Source organism: Ascaphus truei, chromosome 4 (assembly GCF_040206685.1).
Source record: "Ascaphus truei isolate aAscTru1 chromosome 4, aAscTru1.hap1, whole genome shotgun sequence".
In the NCBI taxonomy this organism is placed as follows: Eukaryota; Metazoa; Chordata; class Amphibia; order Anura; family Ascaphidae; genus Ascaphus; species Ascaphus truei.
Genome location: NC_134486.1, coordinates 20014580 through 20033368, shown reverse-complemented (window position 1 = coordinate 20033368; position 18789 = coordinate 20014580). Strand labels below are relative to the sequence as shown.

The 18789-nt window shown below is 40.9% G+C and overlaps 1 protein-coding gene across 5 annotated transcripts in view; it reads left to right on the top strand.

Moving 5' to 3' along the window:
* Nucleotides 1–18789, top strand: part of LRFN2 (leucine rich repeat and fibronectin type III domain containing 2) — a 584899-nt gene that overhangs the window by 406928 nt on the left and 159182 nt on the right. For all 5 annotated transcript variants that reach the window (XM_075595393.1, XM_075595392.1, XM_075595390.1 and 2 more), the window contains one exon: nt 15711–17106. In XM_075595393.1, coding sequence (XP_075451508.1) covers nt 15731–17106 — 1376 coding nt within the window. In that variant the 5' untranslated portion in view covers nt 15711–15730. The remainder of the gene's footprint in view (nt 1–15710; nt 17107–18789) is intronic.

Genomic DNA, 18789 nt, shown 5'->3' with positions numbered 1-18789 from the left:
CCCTCAGCCGTGACGCGATAGCGGAAGTGACGCGACGGCTGTGACACACGCGGAAGAGAATCCTGAATGCTGTGAAACTGCCTACACCTACACCATTATGCAACGAGCTGCGGTTCTCTCCCCCACCCGATTTATACATGGCGAATGTGAGTGTAATATACTCGTGTTATTTGTATGATTAATACATTATTGGAATAGTATGCACTATTGTGGCTTTTCTTCTTATCCATACATATCCGTGCCTTGAGGGATTTCCCTGCTACCATTTAAAGGGCTCCAGTCAGAGAGAGAAGGATCTCTGACACGTGATATTTTCTGCGATCTATGTGAGTTCTATTCTATAGATTACATCTACTTACACAGTGTTTACCATCTGCACTATATATTTGTTATTCTTTTTTGCATATTTTGCTACACCTACCTGCGCTCCTCCTCATCTCCAAGAAACAATCTACCCTTCTGGGACCTGGAACTGTCCCATCAGAGGAAGTTGAGCTGCTTTTACACACATTCATTTTTTCACTATTTCACTACTGGTGTTATATTGTGTGTTATTAGTTGTATTCCCAACAACAATATTGGTTCACCAGGGAGCGCCCAATCCACTTCCTCACCTCACCCCTTCACCTTCCTTCACATCCCTTTGTTTTGCATTCCTAAAACACTTTAGCTGTACTGGCGCCAGGTACCTTCTGTGTAATATTTTCTACTTGTTTTCTTTTGTGGTAAGGCATATGGAACTTGAGGCTGAAGTCTCAGAGATGTCTTACAAGTACTCTATGCCCAGCGGGACTCCCACATCCCTCTCCCACTGCAGCATGAACCTGCTTCTGCCTCTCTATGTGGGTTACGGATTATCTGGTATACGGATGAGATAAAGCCATGCAGCCGGCTCTGTCCCCACACACACTTTCAATGTATGTTGATGAGGTAGTTGGGGTCATTGCCAACCACTTGGACATAAAATGGTCCCATTGCATGTATCAGAACCACTCCCGCTACAGCAATTCAATTGGGATTAATTTGTCAGAGGAGACATGTCATGTAGCTTGGTGATACCAGCTTCCCCGAACTCCCTATGTGGATTGGGAGGAAGTCTGGGTTCCGTAACAGTGGGACCATTAAGGAGTTTTGGAAGATTATATTGTGTTTCATTTTGTGTTTGTCCCATAGATACAGTGAGTGGCTTATGGTTGGGAAAGATCGGAGAGAGGGTTCTTTATACCCCTTGGACAGTCAATATAGGGAGCGAATGTCTGGGGGGAAAACCAAGTTACTTTTCATGTCAACCCAGACTCTTGTATTATGGGGAGACTGCTGGTGTGTCAGATGACGGTATTGAGAAGCGTGATTATAGGAGAGGTCGGGGAGAGCCACCCCACCCAGGTCGCGATCAAAATTTGTTTTAATAAATTTATTGTATGTTGATGGGTAATTACAATTTACTAAATTGGCCACATAACATCAATATACAGTTTAATGAAAGTAAAGTTTAAAAAAAAATTGTTTTAATATACATGAAGCCGTGGATTACCTTTATTGAAAATGAATTACCAAAGCTGTCAATCGATTGGTTATCCTGTGATCGATCAGCAAAATCCTGTTTCCCAGGGTTCACTAAATGGCTGCCTTTCAGTTTCAAATCAATCCTTTAGTCAGTGTAACTCAGCAGCTACAATGTATATTTCTATTTCTAAGGAAACATTATCTATTTTTACAGTTTACTGCTCTAACTGCTGGGAATATTGGCAACAATTATCACAAACATGAAATTGTTACACAGATCTTGCATAGCTGGGGAGGTGGGCTAACGCCAGCTATAGAGATCAAAGGATGCTCACCATATTAAAACTCATTACAAATAGCATTGCGTTGAAGTTTAAAATAAAAAGTAGTAAGTATTATCTAATACTACAGAACTGATTTATTTAAAAAAAAAACACATGTAGGCTATTGCTGGGATTGCTGTGTCATGTATCATTTTGAATGCCTATGTTGTGAAGATGTACTGTAGCATCAATGCTTTGAACGTTTTGAAGAGATGTTGGTTAATCTGTTACATTATTGCTATTAGATTTGTGTTAAATGTGACATTTAAAAAAAAAGTACTGTACATGGCTGTTAAAACACACAATTGTGAACTATTGAAATATACAATGCTTTTACAAGACTTTTTGATGCAAGGTTTTTGCACTAGGCAATTGAGAAAAGGATAAAAATGAAATTGAACAGTAGAGATGAGAGTTTTACAGGAGGAGTCATAGAATTAATGACATTGAAGTAATACAACTTGTATTTTATGACCTTATTAAGACAAAGCATAGAATATTTAAGGAACATCATGCCCATGTGCTTGGGTCATGATTTTTGGAACGATTACTTTCGCCTATCCATCTTACAGGAAAAAAAACTTCAAATACATTCCAGTTTGTGCTCTAATAAATGCAAAAGTGAGGGACTCGAGGCAAATCTGAGTGTGCTTATTAGTACAGACAGTCCCTAGCGTATCTTATTAAAATGTTCTGAAATGGAAATAGCAATGAAGCAGCATATTATGTTTCTGTGTCTTGTTTTCAGAGTAAAAAATCTTCTTAGTGAAAGTTCAACTTCAAAGCTGAAATTTTACTTTTGCTAAGCACATTGTTATTCACATTTATAAATATGGCTGTTTTTTTTTTATGCTTAAGGGCCGGCATTAAAATATTGCAGCTGTTTAGTTGTATTGTCTCCAGCTATTCCTTCATGTGCAAATTAGGCCCATCTACCTGCTACTCCTAAATTCTGGTAACGCCTGTGGTTTGAGAACCGCTGATCCATGGTTTACTTTTCTCTGCCCTAATGGAAGGCACTGTACTGTATTCCAAGATATCCAAGGGCAAATTTAAAGAACCTGAGGGGAGTTCCTATGAAAAGAAAACCAGTATTTGGCGTGTCTTAAAAAGACAAACTTTTTCATGAGATACATTTCATGTTAATTAAATGCAATATAAAAGTCCTAGGGCCTCATTGTAGTAGCTTTGAGGTTGCTGCTACTGTACACCCCAAGGTTTGGCATGTTCCCGCCAAACAGTTTGAAAATTGAGTTATCACGGTATTCAGAAAGAATCTGAACCTCTCTCAAACCGTGCGGCGAAAAAAATGTCTAAACCACTCGGTGTAGCAAAAAACGAATCTCAGCCTCTCTCAAAGTTCTCCGCATGCGATCTGGCTGCAGAGCTGAACAGAGAGAGCCGCCTCTCCCTGCACATATCTTGCCAGCGATTGCAGTGTTTTAATTAAAATTTGAATACTATTGTACGTGAGCAAGGGTTCTCCGGAGCAGAATCACATTGATTTCAGGTCCGGGGATGACCTGTTCCCGAGATATAGGCACAGATATGGGTGCCGGTATCTCCTATGCATTTGAATGTCCCTGTCATGTGACGCAGGACATTTAAACATTGCATGGGGATACCAACACCCCATCATGGGGCCTGTATCTCAGGAAGCAGGGGGTCCCCGGATCTGAAATCAACACGGTTCTGCTCCGGAGACCCCCTGCTCACACACACTAGTATTAAAATTTAAATAAGAATTGACTTCAACTTCAATAGTTCTAATTATTGGGGACAGAGAGGTGAGCTGAAGGAGGTAGTTTCCCCAGGGTGGGTGGTTAGGCCTGCTGGAAGGTTGCAGGAGAGTTAACCCCTTCACCATCATAGCGGTGGGAACCGCTGTGGTAATGAAGGGGTTAAACACTTCCGCTAACCACCCGGTAGGCCTAACAACCCACCCTTGGGGCAACTACCCCTTCACCCAATCCCTCTACCACATTAAAAAACACAGCAACCCTAATTCCTACCTCCTCTACCCCCAATAACCCCCGCAACACATATAGTACAGTAATGGGCAAAATTACTATTATCCAGATATGGATATATATATATATATATATATATATATATATATATATATATATATATATATAAAATCAAAAAATAAATAGATGATACCGTTCTGTGGCTAACGAAATGCTTTTATTTGTGTGAGCTTTCGAGATACACTGATCTCTTCTTCCGGCGATGTTACAATGAATGAAGCAAGGATTACTTAAAAACAGTGTCTCTTGGAATGTTATCTGTGCTGGTCCTTCCCCTATTGAGCAAGATGTACTTACGCGCGAGTGTACTTAAACGTGTGTGTGTGTGTGTATGTGTATGTGTATGTGTATATATATATATATATATATATATATATATATATATATAAAACATAAGAAAATCCATCAGAGAGATAGCAGGAACAGTAGGGATGGCCAAATCAACAGTTTGGTACATATATATATAGTAGATGGTGCAAAACAATATGCACTCCGTCTGGTTGAAACAATGTGGGTGCAAATCCTGTATGGTATAGAATAGGCAATACGATACCGTTTGAAGACGAATATCAGAGGCAGCTTGAGTTGAGTTGTCAGCATTTATTTTAATTGATGAATAAATGTAATTCATTTTACATTCTCTTGCTATATTCCTGATTAGATTTTGGTGTTCAGAGTGGCACTATTCTGATTTCACAGACGGTACAAGTACTGTAAAAGACGACTGCTGAAAAGGCATCGGTTAGCACCAATTGTAGTAGAACATAATGTGTAGCAGACATGCCAACTTTTGAACTTTGTCCCCCCATTTCCTAATCTGTCACTGGTGAAATGACATCCGCCTCCACCCTCCCCGGTGATATGACATGATTTGCGAATCACATCCTAGCACCCACCCACTCCCAGCAGAATGACACAAATTGCCCACCTCTTGGCTCCACAATGTTAAACCCAACTTCCCACGTAATTTTTACCCTCGACCGGAAAGGTATGAGAAGGGGTCTGAAACCAGGGGTCCCACGGTCGGACTGTGTGAGTTTGCAGGTCTACATATACATACAGTAGCACTAATTGTGTTACTATATATCATTTACTTAAAGAGCTGGATAATCAATACCATGGTTCAGATTCAGGTTGCTATTTATTGTTAGAAAGTAATGAATAGAGATAATGAAGGGATTTATACCTGATTTATTTGTTTTACCTTAACATAGACAGTTATCTTTTCTGCAAATTTCTGCACATTTATTGCTGTTGTTGCATCAGCAAGGGAACTAACTAATAAGTACTAAGTGACATAGCAGATCACCTAATTAAGAAAACACCCAACATCAGTGGTTTTATTCTAAGTTTGATAGCAACATGGATATTTTGCTAGGTGGTTTCTTGGTGAAGCGGTTGGTTTGGTTGCATATCCACGATCAATCGAAAAGTCATTGAAATGTATAGAGAGGACAGAAAGCTTAGTAAATCTATCCCTTGGAATTGGGCTGTCATAAATGTCACACCAGTGAGGACGTGACTTGTGTATGTACCAAGGGTTAATACACACAGCTATCCAGCTGATTTACATCTCCACACGGGTGCCTAATATAAGTAATATCTCCCCTCAATCTGTCACAATATCTCAAACTTGCTGCCACCACCAAGGACTTACCACTAGGGGTCCTCGTTCCCCTGTTTACTAGGAAAAAATTAGACTTTACACACAAAAATCTATTGTAGCAAAATGTGTCCAAAAATACAGTTACACTCTTCAAAAATGTGCAAAATTAAATTAGAGCCCAAGAAAATACTTATTACATTTTAGATTTAATATACAAAATTAGTACAGTGCTTAGTTACAGAAAAAAAAGTTTTTTTTTAACCTAAAAATCCCTGCACTTAATTTATTTATTTATAAAAAAATGTTAACAAGAAATAATAAATTGATAGTTACCTCTCGTTATCAAGTATGTCCCGGGCATAAAGTTAAGATGACAAATAATACATGGTTACAAATTCATAGTTACAGTAAGTGAACAGGGTATACATTATATACAAGACATTGCATGCACAGTTAGAGATAGTATATATTATGGGCGTATGTACCAGTTACAGACCAGATTAAATGTGAGACAGCTTTAATTTTGAAAGAATTTAGACTGGTGGCGGCTGGCACTGTGCACTGGAAACAGAATAAGCCCACCTTTGTGGGTGTGTCTTTAACTCCCACTCATTATTCTTTAATGATATTTCTATCTCTTGGCGAGAGAAAAGTGTTCAGGTGGGTTTTCTGCAGGCGTAGAAATTAGTTTTGGCAGAACTTCTTCTAATTTTGAGAGGCAAACAAATATCTGACCTTTGCACCCACACTATTGTTGATTGTTTAGCCACCTCTAATCCGTCCGACTTCAAATGTCACAAAAAAATATTTGTTTTCCCTGTGGATCACATCAGTTCAAAGATACCTTTTATTTTTAGTAAAGACCGTAGACTTAATGATGAGCCTTTTTCTATTGTCTCTGCTACTCAAAACTGGGGATCTTTAGAATATATATATATTTGGAATATATATATATATATCCTCTTTGAGGATGACACCCATGGCCTCTGGTATGTCTGGGTACTGTCACCATACCTCTATAATGTACACATACTCTGTATAATTTTAGTGGGCCATAAATGACCACCACAGGCTAATCTCTAGTGTTCTGGTTGACAATTTACTGATCAAAGTGCTCTTAAATAACTCCACTGTTAGAAAGACCCACAAAACAGGCTGGGGTCATTCTGACCTGACCCCCAAAATAGTTACAAGTTAATAATCTGAAACCATGTATTAAGATGTAACTTGTAAGGCAAATTAACCCTTTGTGCTCCAAAGTGGTAACATACTGAATATAGATAGCGCCTAAGCAAAAGATACTGTTTGTGTGGGTTTGCTTTGCTTATCCTTATAGACAGTAGTGATTGCATCAGCACACAATTTCTTTGATTTTAGGAGGGTTAAGTTCAGGGTGAGGGAAGTACCATTAATCACCCAGATCATTGGGAGTGGGTCTGAAGAAGGGGTTCACCCCCAAAACGTTTCCCACCTCTTTTCCCTTGATTTCATTGTCCTTATCTTTACCCCCTCCCATTCCCCCCCCCCTCTCCTTCCCTTCCTTCCCTTACCCCATGTCCTCTGGTCCTATGTTTTAGGTATCCCTAATCACCTGTAGATATTGCCTAGTGTTTGAGAATATTTCACATCAGTGGCTGTGTGCGAATGTCTATTATGTGTTTCCAAATTAAATTAATCTTTGCTTATCTCTAGCCCATAGTGTTCTTATTGGGTGCTGAGAACTGTTCCATTTGTCATTGTGGAGGTTTGAGGGCCCCTCCCTGTTCCCACTGCACCTACATTTTACTTTATTAGAAGCTCATTAGGCTTAGTGAGTGCTGTCTTAAATTATATATTGGTTGGTATATTTTAGTATTGTTACCTGATCCACAATTCTGGTACAAATATTCTCCGTAGACTATAAGAACACTATTAATTTACCGGCAACGGATGCAAAAACATTCTCTCACAATAACCTGTCTGACACATCCAAATGTGAATATGTAATTACTGCTCCGTTTTCCTATCTCTTTTCTCAGAATGAAGGGTGTTAATTTGCAGGCAAGAGCTCTTTGAATAGTATGCTACACTACCCTTCTTCTCAAGAACAATTCTAATGCCTGATTGTTTGCATATCACTCACTGCTCTGGGGGCTAACAGGTTTTACAATGTTACTTTCAGTATTAAAATGAATGCATGATTATTTCCTTACTGTAGAACGAGACCTACATTGGACACGGATGTCCAGTAATTCCATTACATTTCTATATAAAAAGAAGGGTTGCGTTAGCCTTGTCACAATAGTTTGAGAGAAGTATGAAAACTCTGTAGCTTTCCTCACAGCAAGATCACTTCATATCTCCTAAGCCTCAAAGCATTTAATTTTTTTTCACACAGTGAATTCAAATAAGAAGGATGCAAAATGTTCCTTTTTATTGTAGATGACTCAGAGTTTATGCTTGAATGGAGGAATCTTAACCAACATACTCCCCAGGTATTCATCCACAGCTGCAAGGGGTGTACAAAAATATGAAATATACCGTAATATCTAAGGCTGAGGTCCCAGTGCGTTCTACAGCACTTCACCGCAGATCGCGGTCCTGGGAGAGAGGGAGAGTTTGCGATGGGTGGGGGTGTGGTGGGGGGCGTAGCCATGACCTCACGTGGCTGGTTCGCCCTCATTGGCTGAACCGCCGGAGGGGTCATGGCCACGCCTCCGTCGCAAGTTCCACATACAAAAAAATTGTGTGTGAAAACTTGCAGTACAGCGCGGCCGCTAAATGCGCGCCGACGCATGTACTGGGCCAAGACTGATTGAGGGGCGCCGAGGCGTGCGCTGTAGAACGCACTGGGACAGCAGCCTCAGGCACTCTGATTCATTACACATGTATTGTACTTTGTTTTCAAATGGATACATACTGTAAGAACACTTTATTTTAGAGTCTTTGTGCAATACTGCAAGGTAATATATATGGACACAACAAGGGCGGGAGAGTCTTACTTACTGCTTTGCTCAAGCACACTGTCACTGATCATTAGAATGGTCTTTCTAGCCCGTGATGTTGTAATTATAGTACTCCTGTATATAGACTTGTAGAGTGGCAGCTGATCTACTCTCACTGTCTTTGAAAAGGTAGAAATACATCTAGTTTTAATGAATTAATAAGTATTTATTAGAGTTTATTATAGCCACGGACTCATAGTGCATCTGGAATCCAATGTCTTAAAAGTAAATTAGATGACTCCATTGATGGATATTAAATGTAATTTGTAAGTGCTTTTTAGATTGTTTATTGGTGTCATTCCACATTCTCTTGCACTACCTCTGCCAGACCCTCATTTCTTATTACTTTTCCAAACACAGGACATCCCTCATACAGTAGGTTATGTATGTTTCCTCTTATATCCTATGTTCATTTTTCTTTTCATTCAACCAATCACCATCTGTAGGGGTTTTCCACTCCATTCCGAAGACTGAGCCACTGATTGAGCCACCTGTGCTAAAGCTGGAATATCCTTTAAACCTGACCTGTTTGGGGTTCTTGAGGACTGGAGTTGAAAACCACTGACCTACAGTATCTCTTTTACTTATTTATTTTGCTTTGAAACCACAAACTGACTGTAACCCCGGCCTCTTTTCAGCCCCAGGGTCCCCCCATGTAGCGCTCTGAGGCTCTGCGGCACACCCGGCTAGCAGGGGCCGCCATGACAGGTTTCGCGAGCGTGCGCGTTGGTCGCGCAGGCGCAGTAAGGGTAGCGCACGCGGTCCCAATGCTAAAGAGGTCCTGAGTGGACTACAATTACCAGCAGCCTCTGGGATTGCCCTTTCACCCACATCACGTGCAGCCAGCCAGCAAATAGGGTTTTGCAGCTTCTCCTGTGGAGGAAGGCTACAATGTTGCGGGGACCACGTTTGTCAGTTGAAGCTGGGAGCAGGAAGGGGGAGGAAGGGTGTAGGGAGCAAGTGGATCCTACACAGGTAAGGTAGTTCCCCAGATCCCAGGCAGGCCCCAATCCCCACCAGGGTAGTGGGAAGGTACTGAGGGAGGGCCCCTAGGTTAGGGACTCTGCCCTTAGGTGTGTGAGTGTGCAGTCTTGTTAGTGTCATGGCTGGTAGTGCTGTGAGTGCTGACAAGTAGGCACAGTGTGTGTGTGCAGTGTAGCTGCAGGTACCAGGTTGGCTGCAGTGGGTTGTTGCAGGTACCGAATGAGTGCAGTGGGTGGCTGCAGGTACTGAATGAGTGCAGTTTGTGCTGCAGGTTCCGTGTGAGTGCAGTGGGTGGCTGCAGGCACCGAGTGAGTGCAGTGGGTTGCTGCAGGTTCAGTGTGAATGCAGTGCGTTTGCTGCAGAGGTTAGTCAGAGGGGACCCGAGTGGTGAAGAGAGAGGTAGTGTGGGTGCAGGGGATCAGTGACCCACCTGCATAGGACAGGCTACCCCGTAGGCCCCTAGGAGTGTTCCCTGAAGACACCAAAGGTTGCTGTGCTGCAGGGACGGCCTATAGTAGTAGCGAGCAACACCCTTACTGTGTAGACAGCTAGGGACAAAGAGACAAGCGTACGGAGCAGGTTGCTGGCGAGTCGTCTGGGACCAGACAGCTGGACATTAAGACCAAGAGGCAGACCGTGATTCATCTGACCCTTTGCGAAGAGGTACCGGTCACCGCCGTGACTGGAAGATACTATAACATCAAGTGCACCAACACCAGTCAACAGGCGCTGATCCCGCCTTAGGCTAAACTCTTTAGGAACACTGAGCGAGTGGTTAAAGAACTGAGCCTATACCATCACTTTAATATATACATTGACACGGTGTGTGGGGCACGCGGTGAGGGGACGGAGGCGTTGCTCCTGATGAGAGTGGCCGGGCCACTAAGGTTACACGTTATTTGTAATTGCTATGTTGCATTATTACAGTAAAAACCAGTTACAATCATAAGGTGTTGTATGTTTCTTGCCCAGGGGAATCTCACATCACGGGGATCCTGGGTAAGTGGAGGCGCTGCGCTAAGTAAGTGTATGAGTATTACCCCAGGCTCCCAGCTAGCGGAGGCTCAGATCTCCTGGAGCCGCAGGTGTTATACAGTGACCAGTAGTTCCCTTGGGAGGGTTCAGAAAAAGGGCTACACGACCTTGCACAGTTACAGTTTGCACACGTCTGTAGAAAAGCACAAATATTGTAGGTACAAAAATAACTGCAGACAGTGTAAAATTATTTTTAAAAGCATAAAGAGGGGGACGGGGGTTGGTAATATCCCACGGCAAAAGTGGTGCAATTCTGATTTAAAACAAAATGCACCAGATGCATCAAATGAAATAATCATATTGATTTAAATTGGCAATTTGTGCTCCAGAATTGCACCGCCACTTTAGCCTTGATGTATAGTATTACGGCCCCTACTCCATCTGCAATGTAATGTCATTACCCTCAAAGCGTTGTGTAATATGTGCACTCTCTGCATTTTAATAACATAACATGAAAGCATTCACGCTTGGTGATTGCCCTGCAATTCCTGAGTGTGGGGGCCGTCCTTTAGTCGGTCAAGTTCTAAAAGTCCTGAAGCACAGTGCAGGTTTACTTGGGCTGTATACACTTCTGATGGATTTGATCAAAGTTTAAAAAAAAAAAAAAAAAACCCTGTGAGATAACCATCGGAATTATATGCCCGTATTCTTCTTTATGAACATAATTATTCCCAGTAACATTTAAGGACGAACAAACAAACAGTGTACACAAAGAAACTGAAGCAAAAACATTTTTAAATCAAATTGGGGCAAGTGAAACTCCATTTTATTTGCGCCCATGTTTAGGTGTAAACTCACATTTCTACATCTGTGGCAGCTGCTTCAAAAGGTATTTTTTTCATGTGTTTTAGCATATAGAAGTGATGGCACTTGGCATACAGTCTTAAAATGGAGTCAAAATCCTCCTCCATGTTGAACCTTGCGTTAACGCTAAAAATGGGCTGCAGTATGTATCCACAAATATATTTATTTGACTCAGCATGGATGTTTCATTATATTGGTTACCAAAATTTATTATTTTTACAGTAGGGCTATTATAAATAATACTACACTAATCATTTACATGTACTAATACTAGTTATAAATAAAAATAGACAATTCTGTTTTCATTTAAATTGTATTAATCAGGTATTGAAAGCATTTAAAACAACAAATCATGCGTCATGTATGAAGTCGCAGATCTACCTTTACACATATGAATATTTTATGACGGTTTGTATTACTTTTTGGTACAATTTTTTTGGACGCGACACAAGTGTGAAAATAATGTTAGTACACAGCCCCCAAAATGTGTATAAGAAGTTGTACAATTGTGAAGTGTTATTGCCACATCATGTTACAGTAGCTTAGAGAACTTGGTTTCTACATAGTGCAAACTCTCTCTGAGGCTAAAGGTTGGAAGAAAACATTTGAACAGAGGTGACCAACGCCAATCCTCAGTGCCACCAACAGGTCAGGTCTTAAGAATCATCCTGCTTCAGCACAAGTAGCTAAATCGAGGGCCCAGTCTGTGATTGAGCCACCTGTGCTGAATAGGGTTGTCAGGTGTCCGTTTTTGAACCGGACATCCCTATATTTTGCCCCTGCGTCCGGTATAAAATTAAAGGTAATGCTGGACATGTATGTGTCCGGTATTACCTCTCTCCGAATGCAGGGTGGCTGCGGGGGGGTTGGCAGCAGGTCACAGCAGTTGCCGCCATTCCCGGGTCTCCCCTGCTGTAGGCTTCTCCCTAACTTTCTGTCCCAAGACACGATGTCTGCTGCTGAAACGCAGGTCTCTCTGACGTCAGCACCAGAAGTCAGTTGGGCTAAGCTTCTGGTACACGCCAGCATCAGACACCTTGGCATGGGACAGACAGTGAGGAAGAAGCCTGCTGATGGGGAGAGCCGGGCACCCCACTTTATCCCACAGCCACCGCCCCCCCCAAGCCACCGCCCCCCCGCAGCCACCGCCCCCGCAGCCACCGGCCCTCCCGCAGCCACTTGCCCACCCTATGCTACACCCCATCCTGCAGCCACCGCCCCCCAACCCGCAGCAACCAGGCCCGACCTACGTCCATCCCTAAGGTAAGTCTTATTTTTATATGTATTGGGGAGGTGGGGGTAATTTTTATATGTATTGGAGGGGGGCTTGGGTGTATTTTCTATATGTATCGGGGGGTGGGTCTCACATCTTTTATCATTGTGTCCAGTATTTTTGGACAAGTCACCTGGCAACCCTAGTTCTGAAGCAGGAAGATCCTTAAAACCTGACCAGTTGGTGGTCTTTGAGGACTGGTGTTGGCCTCCCCTGCATTAGAAGAAACACCAGAATTTTTTTTATTTTAATTGAAGGACTTGGGTTGTGATAGAGCAATTCTAAAAAGAATATTGTTTTTTAATTAAAGGAATTAGAAACCCATGTAAACAAAGCACAGACAGTACCTTATTTTTCTAGTTCCAGGTCTAGTAAGTCACCCTTATATCCTATGTGCAAATGTTTGAGAAATGTTATCTTGATGCTTAACGTTTACGCTCACAGTTGTTGTAACTTATTATTAGGAGGACAAATATGTCTGTTATGTTTAGAATGTGCAGTTTACAGGGAATAGTACTTGTTTGCTATTAATATCACTGTCATTGAATTAGGTCAACATGGTTAAACTCTCTCTGCCATCCTCAACCTTCTAACCCCAGACCATGGCTAAATTCCCACACACGCATGCTGCGTTCCGCTACACGTTCCTCTGAACGCCTCTGGAGGAAATCTCACACTCTCGCAGACTTCCTTCACAACAAATGTATGCTATCCTGTTTTAATTCTGCCCTCTCTCAGGCTAAACAAACCTACTTTTCTTCACTAATGAACGCACACAAGTCTAACCCATGCCAACTCTTCTCCATCTTTGACTCTCTACTCAAACCACCATCAGCTGCCTCTTCTTCCTGCATCTCACCTTAGGACTTTGCTGACTATTTTAAGGAAAATGTGAAATCCATACGTCAGAACATCCCCTCTGTTTCCTCCTCCCATCATACACCACTTCCTAACTCTTCTCCTGCCTGCCTTTACTCTTTTTCTGCTTTCTCAGATGAGGATGTGGCAGAGCTGATCTCTTCTCCCTCTACCACTTGCCCTCTTGACCCTATACACTCCCATTTCCTAAAACCTCTTGCTCCTACTATAATCCCTACGCTCACACACATTTTTAACTCCTCCCACTACTCTGGTACCTTTCCCTCCTCCTTCAAACATGCAACAGTTATACCATTACTCAAAAACAACAAGCGTGACCCTACCTGTCTCTATAACTATCGACCTGTCTCCCTCCTGCCTTTTGCCTCTAATCTCCTTGAACGTTTTGTATTCTCTCGCTTGCTCTTTCTCCTCTCAAGTACATTCTAAATGCTGCTACTAGGCTCATTTATCTCATTAATCTCATTAACCACTTTTCTTCTGCTGCACTATTATGCGAGTCACTTTGCTAGTTACATATACCCAACAGTGTCAAATTCAAGACAAGTGCTCACATGCAAAGCAATACATAACATCGCTCCTCTCTACATCTCTGACCTAATGTTCAAGCACAGGCCCACACAGTCTACTGTTGGGCCTTGATGTCCATTTCTCTATCTCCCTTATTACTTCCACTCACTCCGGGCTCCAAGACATTTCCCATACCGCACCCAACTCTGTAATTCTCTGCCACACACAATCAGACTTTAACCCACAGTACATACATTTAAAAGTATCTTAAACACACTTTTTTCAAGGGGGCCTATCCAACGCTACTACTCAGGTCTGATGTTGATCAAACCCTTGCCCAGAAACACATATACATTATTCCTTGTGTCTTCACTTCCCTACTTCTAGATTGTAAGCTGTTTGGGGCCTTCTTCCTTTTTTCTCAGTTGGTGTTAACATACACAGTATGTGCTCTTTTGTCAAATAATGTTATTGCCTCCCAATTTTTTTGCGCTTCAGAAAATGTTGACGACATACAAATAAAAGATAATAATATAATATCACCACATAGGGAAATGTTTGAATGCACAAAAGAGTTTGCTGTGATGCATTGGACAATTTGTGCTCCCAATTGTTGAACTAAGAAACACAGTTATTCATCAGCTTTTTTACATTCAGTGAGAAGGATTTATGCTACCTCAGACTACGCAGTTTCTTTGGGGGGGTGGGGAAACTGGAGTGGGGGGCATAGAAAAGAAAAAAAAAGACAAAAAGAGATCTCAATAAATTAGGTGTTGGATATCTTTTGTGTCTGGTGTTCATGGAGGGAGTATTGGTGCAGAGAAGCACAATGTGGCAATACCTTTCTTCGCATCCGCTTTGTTTCAAACTGCTTATGTATGTTTTATTGACATTTTTTAATGTTTTGACTACTTTGTTCACAGGCAGTACAGTAGCTCTTCTGTTTAAGTCTTTCTGATTGTTTTTATTGCTTATACCGTATACTGTAGATGTATGTATGTCTTTATTTATATAGCGCCATTAATGTGCATACTGTAGCGCTTCAAAGCAGTAATATATGTGACAATCATATAAATAAAAAATTATATAAATAACACATGAAGGGGAGAAGTGCTTCAGACAAAAGTAACATTTAGGAAAATGAGTCCTTGCTCCGAAGAGCTTACAATCTAATTTGTTGGTAGGAAGAAAGTACAGAGTAGTAGGAGGGCATTCTGGTAAGTGCGTCTGCAAGGGGCCAAGGTTAATGTATGAGGTGTTAATTATCAGCCATGGAGCTACTCATATGCTTCCTTAAGCAGGTGTGTTTTGAGGTTGGTAGAGAGGGTGCTAGTCGGATATTGAGGGGAAGCGCATTCTAGAGGTGTTGGGTAGTCAGTGAGAAGGGTTTAAGGTTGGAGAGGGCTTTAGATACAAAAGTGGTAGAGAGAAGACATCCTTGAGCAGAACGCAAGAGTCAGGATGGTGTATATCGAGAAATTAGGGCTGAGATGTAAGGGGGAGTAGAAGAGTGTAAAGCTTTAAATGTGAGGAGGAGAATTGAGTGTGTGATATGGGATTTGATAGGAAGCCAGGAGAGGGATTTCAGCAGGGGAGACACTGAGACAGATTTTGGAAAGAGTAGAGTAGAGTAACAGTAGCATATGCCTGGCAGCAACACTTTCAGTTAATAAAAGGCCAGCATTTTTGAGGAATGTTTTAAATAACAAAACATGTTAAAAGAAAATGGATCACATATTTAATCTTTGATATTAAAACTGTCTCATTTTATTGCAGGTATCATTGCTTGACTTACAATGGAAAAAATCCTCTGCAGTCTTCTAGTGTTCGGAATGGCTCTAGTGGTCAACTCGTGTCCAAAATACTGTGTCTGTCAAAACTTGTCTGAATCATTAGGGACTTTGTGTCCCTCAAAGGGCCTCCTTTTTGTACCAGTAGATATAGACAGAAGGACAGTTGAACTTCGACTTGGGGGGAATTTCATCATAAGCATCAGCCGACAGGACTTTGCCAACATGACTGGTCTTGTTGACCTTACTTTGTCTAGAAATACTGTCAGTTATATTCAGCCTTATTCATTTCTTGATCTGGAGAGCCTTCGGTCTTTGCATTTAGATAGCAATAGATTGGTCAACCTTGGAGATGATATATTTAGAGGCTTAATAAATCTTCAGCACTTGATTATGAATAACAACCAACTCAGCAGTATCTCAGATGAAGCATTTGAGGACATTTTACAGACATTAGAAGATCTGGACCTTTCATACAATAATCTCAAGGGTATCCCTTGGGAAGGTATAAGAAGGATGATTAACCTGCACCAACTTAGCTTGGACCACAATCTCATAAATTATATAACAGAGGGAACGTTTCAGGATTTAAATAAATTGGCTAGACTAGATTTGACTTCCAACAGGCTACAAAAGCTACCTCCAGATCCAATGTTTTCAAGGTCACAATTATCAATGATAGCTGCAACACCATTTTTGCCTCCTTTATCTCTAAGTTTTGGAGGTAACCCACTTCATTGCAATTGTGAGCTGCTGTGGCTACGAAGGCTTGAGAGAGAAGACGATATGGAAACCTGTGCTTCTCCCTCCAGTCTCAAAGGAAGATATTTTTGGTATGTTCGGGAAGAAGAATTTGTGTGTGAACCACCTTTAATTACTCAACATACCCAGAAGCTCCTTGTTCTGGAAGGACAAAATGCCTCCTTAAAATGTAAAGCTATTGGAGATCCGGCACCGGTCATACATTGGGTTGCTCCTGACGGGCGCCTAATTGGAAATTCGTCAAGGACAGCTGTCTATGATAATGGCACTTTAGAAATCCTAATAACCACTTCTAAGGATTATGGAACCTTTACTTGCATAGCAGCTAATGCTGCTGGAGAGTTAACTGCACCAGTTGAGCTATCCATCATTCAGCTCCCACATCTCAGCAATGGCACCGGTCGCGCAGCAGCACCACCAAAATCAAGGCTATCTGACATCACCAGCTCAAGCAGATCTAACAGAGGAGAAGTAAAGACTCTACCAGAAAAAGCTGTTGATGTGTCAGAGGTGACAACCACCTCAGCATTGGTTAAGTGGTCAGTGAGCAAGGCTGCTCCAAAAGTTAAAATGTATCAACTTCAATACAATTGCTCTGATGATGAAGTTCTAATTTACAGGTAAATGTAATTCTTACATATTATTTCAAATAATGTAAACAGGTTAATCAGATCAAGGAAAACCATTCTCTATTCTCTATTTTTATTATAAATGTATTTTGGATTAATGCTTATATAGCAAATATACAGAAGCCACAGACATTGACAGTGTAAGAAATAGCTTCCACGTTTGTTTAAGAAGAATTGAAAGGTAAGTTCATCTATTTTACTAACATAAACATTTGAAGTACTGTACTTTCTAATGTTTCTAGAGCTGGGTAAAAGGTGTGATGATCTGAGTCAACGTCTTAACCGCTGGAACATGCTGTATTTATTAAAATATCAGTCCATTTTTACATTGCTGGCTTTCTAATTTTAAGTAATGGTGGTTGCAGTCAAAAGTAAAAGGGAAAGACTTCTAGGGAATGTGAATGGAAATATTCAGCTTAATATCTGAAAATTGATGTTATTGATGTAATAACAATAATAGTTCTTTATGAAGCACTTTACAGAGACATTTTGCAGAAACAGTTCCTGCCACATAGATCTTACAAGCCACCCCTTTGGTGTCTGAAGCACAGGGAGATAAAGTGACTTGCCCATGGTCACAAGGAGCTGACACAGGGAATTGAATCAGGTTCCCCTGCTCCAAACTCAGTACTAGTCAGTGTGTTTACTCCCTGAGCTGTTCCTTCTCCCTGATGTCAGGACTTGCTTTTCTATGACATGTTATTTTATTTTTGTAACAGATTAATTTAACTTGAGAGCTCAAGAAGAAGTTTAATAAGGAAAAGAGAGGGCTCAGCAGGAGGTCTCGGCTGAATGATGGAAGAAGAAAATGGGAAGCACAATAAAAGTGAAAATAGTTTCATTTTTTAAGATTAATCACTATAGTTGGAGTTATAGAGATATACCATTCCTTCTGCCATTCATTTTCCACATTTTATGCCCTAGATTGATCTCTTGGTTTTTTTTTTACATCTGTGTTGAACTCATAGGATTTTTCTATATCAGTATTGCTCGACCAGAGGAAGAGAGAGAACTCTCGAAAGCTTGTCTTATAATATCTATTATTAGTCAAAATAAAAAAGGTACCACATAATACTAAAGTACTCATTTAATCTGCAATTGGACTAACACAGCTATTTCTACTTAATTAGAGTTATACAAGACTTTCAGACATATTTTTATACACAGGGATGATTTCACATATGTTTATGTCTCTACAAGCTATTTACATCATCTCATTAATTATAGAATCTGCAAAAACCTATTGTTGAATTACCAATAATGACTTGTAGACAATGTAGCTGTAGAAAACTACTAAACTCTTATTGACCATAATCTATTTAACCCATATGTGGGATTAATTTAAAACATATTGATACTCAAGCCACAACTGTCTACAAGCATTAGTGTCCCAAACTTCATTAAAAAGTAACGGTTTCCTTATAATGAAAGTTTTATGTTTTCAATTTGCTTTTTTAAGTAGGATTGGCTGGTTTAAATCATACTGTATTTCATTATTTTCAAGTAGAGATTAAGATAAAATATAAAGAGTGCTTTGCCAAAATGTTCTTTGGAAGGACTGCTGTTTTCAAGCATTTGCCATCCCACCAGTGCTCAGTAACATACTGTGGGACTCCTCGAAGACATTTACTGCCAACTAAATCCAAATCCGCAGTATTTTGATGATCTAGATCA